This window comes from Anneissia japonica, unplaced genomic scaffold (genome assembly GCF_011630105.1).
Source record: "Anneissia japonica isolate Jap-2015-1 unplaced genomic scaffold, ASM1163010v1 scaffold14868_len205136_cov114, whole genome shotgun sequence".
Classification (NCBI taxonomy): domain Eukaryota; kingdom Metazoa; phylum Echinodermata; class Crinoidea; order Comatulida; family Comatulidae; genus Anneissia; species Anneissia japonica.
Window position 1 is genome coordinate 125,271 of NW_022687593.1, and position 4,518 is coordinate 129,788.

The 4,518-nt window shown below is 33.8% G+C and overlaps 1 protein-coding gene across 1 annotated transcript in view; it reads right to left on the reverse strand.

Moving 5' to 3' along the window:
* The window catches only part of LOC117120217, a 32,257-nt gene that overhangs the window by 4,582 nt on the left and 23,157 nt on the right, over positions 1–4,518 (reverse strand). The window contains exons 11-14 of the mRNA XM_033265234.1: positions 2,298–2,561; positions 1,817–2,022; positions 1,286–1,367; positions 696–771 (exon numbers count right to left, since the gene is read on the reverse strand). Coding sequence (XP_033121125.1) covers positions 696–771; positions 1,286–1,367; positions 1,817–2,022; positions 2,298–2,561 — 628 coding nt within the window. The remainder of the gene's footprint in view (positions 1–695; positions 772–1,285; positions 1,368–1,816; positions 2,023–2,297; positions 2,562–4,518) is intronic.

The following is a 4,518-nucleotide window of genomic DNA, read 5'->3' on the forward strand; positions in this document are numbered from 1 at the left end:
AAATTCATATGTTCAATTGGATTCCTTGAACTAACATTGGTGTGGACATTAAAGGGTCATGATAGTTAAGGCACTTGCAGTCATTTTAATGCTAAATAATGTGAGTATTGGCGGCCATTTTGAATATTTATTTTGCATTTTCACACTAAAAAGTATGCTAGGGCGTTGTGTTTTATACACGTTTTATTGATTCCTTGAACTAAAGAGCATAGGTATTAATATATTGTATAATTTTGCATTTTCACGATAAAAATTATGGTTTTGTATTATAATATGGTTTTATTGAATTCCTTGAACTAAAGAACATAGGTATTGAAACCAAGATCATGGTAATTTGAGCCTTTAAACTGCCAAAATGTGTTTTTTGGCGGCCATTATGAATTTTCCATTTTTTTAGGGGGTGGGGGAGGTAGGAGTGACATCGTGGTTCCCGCAATTTTTTTAATTGGCATTCTGAAAAACCTCCTAGGACAAAGTTTCATGCTTCTTTCCAGAAGTGCACGCCCAAGTCACATATCCGCCCCACTATTGTATTTAGGACGTGTTGCAATAATAATACTAAAAGGCCAATTAGAAGATAATATGATATAATTACGGTAAATCAATTGAACAATTTGAAAGAAGTCGTACAATTTTGTTGGTGAGATATACTTATACATAAATATTATGATGTACCAAAGGTAGTAAAAACTTACCGTTTAACAAAAATAAACATAACAATTGCAAAAATTGCTATAGCTACACCTCCTGTCAGACCACCTATAACAGCACCTAAACAAACATAAATAAAATATTTAAAGAAATCACAGAAATATAATTGATCTGAAAAATGGGTATAATAATTCGGTGTGATGCTACAGTCTTGCACGTTCGTAGTAAAACAGGCTAAATCTTGAAAGCTTTATCTCGAAAATTATAATCGATAAAACTGCATCTCCGGAGAGAAACACTGCCGCAAGTCTATTTAAGTTCATCTTTCTGTTTATTCTTATAACATTAAAATAGATAATTATAATGGTAAGCATTATTAGGAGATCCCGTCTTGTCGATTTGGCTTATTTCATAGCAACTGAAAGGGGTCACGAATGATAAATAAGAAATAAAATTATATTATTAAAGAGGCATGTAGAATGTAAAATGTGGACATATCACGTATTTTGTGAATTGTCCTGGTGAAGAGCATTTATTATATATCCATTGGACAAGGAGAAAAATTAAATAATAACTTTGCCTACTTTTAATCCATGATTTTAATATACATGTGATTTTAACCTTAATTTCGTACCGATTCCAGTACTTTCTTTGTTTGTAGACACACTTTCCAAATCTGAGAAATTACCGTAGCCTTTCTGCGTCCTGGCTGCTACCTAAAATAATAAAAAATGCATCCATATTTCTACTCAAAAAAACAAAAATAATAATAAGAACTAATAACGTCCCAGGGAACTTTGTTTTTCTTTTCTTTTCTAGTTAATTTATTCCACTTCAATAAAAATATATTGGTTTTCCGTGTTTTTGTTTTTTTTTTTTGATATTTTTGTATTATTATTATTATTATTATTATTATTATTATTATTATTATTATTATTATTATTATTATTATTATTATTATTATTATTATTCTGTGAGTGCATTTTCCGGTCATCTAGTGGTGCCATAATTACAAATTTCACTCATCCCAAACCATGATGGGGCTGAGGTTGTACAGTCCTCTATCTGTGAACGTGCCTCCCCGGGCCCCCTCTATTTTCAATTTGCCACTGTATATTTAAAAAATGTAGATGTACGTATTAAGATAACATTTTCTTTTACAAACCTTTACAAAATAGTTAGTATTTGGCATGATACCTTCAGATATTGAGAGTGAAGTTTCTATGACATTTACGGTGAAATTGGTCAAATTACTGTATACAGACACATTGTATTCTAGTATTGGACACGGATTAACTTTAGAGGCTTTCCACTCAAGTGTGATAGATGAAGACGTTGATGACAAAGAAGTAATGCTTGGTTTACCGGGATCTGTGGGGTATTAATCAAGAATCACAGAGAATATTATTGCCAGTACACACATTTTAACATGTATAATTTTACACAGTTTATTCTAGTATTGAGCGATATATTATTGCAATATTGGCAATAAAATAATAACAAAATAATACTGATAATATTAATAATACAAAATATCAATAAAAATAAAAGTATCAATACGAATACATAATTTATGTAACAATATTTAACGGCTTTACATTCGTGTATGATTTCTTTTAGCATAGAAAGATCAACTGAATTCTTACAATCCAATGCAGACGTGACTTCCATAATATCTGCTGTTCCGTTGACGTTCATGTGTGCAGCTAACACTACAAAAGTATACTGTGTACATGGTACAACTCCTTCATTGATAAGAACCTCAGTTCCTGTTGTGCTTCCTTGGTGGCCTATTCCTGATAGTTGATAATGGTAAATCACCTGTAGGTCCTGGGTAATACAGGTAGATTCATTCCATCTCATCAATAAAGACGTTTCCCCGAATACTGAATCTTCTTTAATTATTGGGACTATTGAAAAGCAGCAGTTAAAAACAGAGTTAGTTTAATATTGTTAGGCCTATTATTGTTATTGTTATTATATTATACATACCAGGAGCGGGTCCTCGATTTAAAAAAGGGTGGTTCAAAATGTTTAAAAAAAAAAAAAAAAAACCCTAAAAAGAAAAGGGGGTCGGGGATTCTCCCCCTGAAAAATGTTGATTCCTAGATGGCCGGAAATGAGCTTTCCCGACTGCTGAGGAGTCTTTTAATGACCTTTAAGTTCTTCAAAATTCAAGGTTTTCACCCTCAAAGACAGGCAATATGTTATTATATTCCAACTACATTGAGTAGTTAGATATGTAGTTTTTCTTCCATAGATCGATGAACCGCTAGACTTGAATAACGCACTTTCGTACATAAATTAATATTACGACGGCGAACAAAAAACAGTGTGTATAATTTATTAAATTAAAAAAATAGTTGGGCTAATCCTAGTTCGTCTGATCTTTCAACCTATGCCTAGGTAGGTTAATATGCCTTGTGTAAGCCAGGACCCAGTAGTATTTTGTCACATTTCTTCACAGAGGGGGGTTCGTCCGAACACCTTGAACCCCCCCCCCCCCCCCAGGATCCGCCACTGCATACATACTTACATATACACAACCTAATACTTAATTATTGTGATGTTCCATTCGGAAAGAAGCCATAAACATAAACTGCATCATAATAACATCAACCGAGACCAATATGCATACGACAACAGAGACCGGCCCCCGCACATCCCTCTTGGAATATCCTTAGCGATCATCTGGCATAAGTAGAAATAAAGGTTCATTGGAATCAACATCACAATGCCGACGATTGTCATAGTGACTTATGACTAATCCTGGCTGCAAACCGGCGAAAAGTTTATTCGTATGTTTATATAATTTTTACTTATACTTGGTTTTTTTGGATCATAAAAGGAACCATGGGTGTCGATTTTGGCGGACATGGGTCACGCCAAAGTAGGGGGACACCATATTAATTCCCCACCACTCACATATTTTTAACAATCTTCTATTATAGTTAAAATCCTGCTTTTTAAAGCGAGTGGAAAGAACAACATTTATGAATGACTGTCATGAATTTTTTCTATTCACTTGTGCTCTGTTCCAAGTGTTGTGGGTATATCCGAACCAATACTGAGTAGAAACGACACTGTTTGTACATTTCGTAACAACAGGCCTACTGTAATTCCTCCATGCGAAGTACCCAAAATTAATAAAATAGTAACACCATAAAACGAATGGCACGCATAGACTAATAATTGACGACTGTACTCGCAACTAGTATCGGATTGTAGATGCCACAGTAAAGATCAGAGGACTGTGCATACGCGCTATGTTCGATAGCGGAGATGTGCGTCCTTGTTGAATTAACTTGGTTATAACAAAAGAAAAATCTAAAATTAAAAGACGGTGATTGACTTACAAAGCAATTAGTAGAGCATGCATAGTACACTAACTGAAAAATTATTATACTTAGGTTAGAGTTGCATTCGAAGCATTTACGGGTTTTACTTAATTGATTTGAGAGGCCATAAATTAAAAAAAAATGTATTTATTAAAGAGGTAAGGCCAGGGGCCGCCAAGGGTCCCCGGGGGTCCAGGGCCAAAACCCCGGTGGGGGTCCAGCATTCTAAGCATTTACAGTTGTTATTTAATTGATTTGAGAGGCCATAAATAAAAAAAAAATGTACCGGTATATATTAAAGAGGTAATTTTTTAGTTGGGAAAAGATAAAAAAAAGGCAAAAACCTACTACTTTAGTACTACAGTATTGGTAATTTAACAACAGTAGCATGATACAAACCCCAAAGAATCCAGTATGGTTTATTCTTTATTTAAAAAAAAATTATATAGCACTTTGGAAGTTGTATCATACTATACTCACTTACGACAATCAGTAACAAAAAGAACCGAGACAAATTTGTATGGTTGGT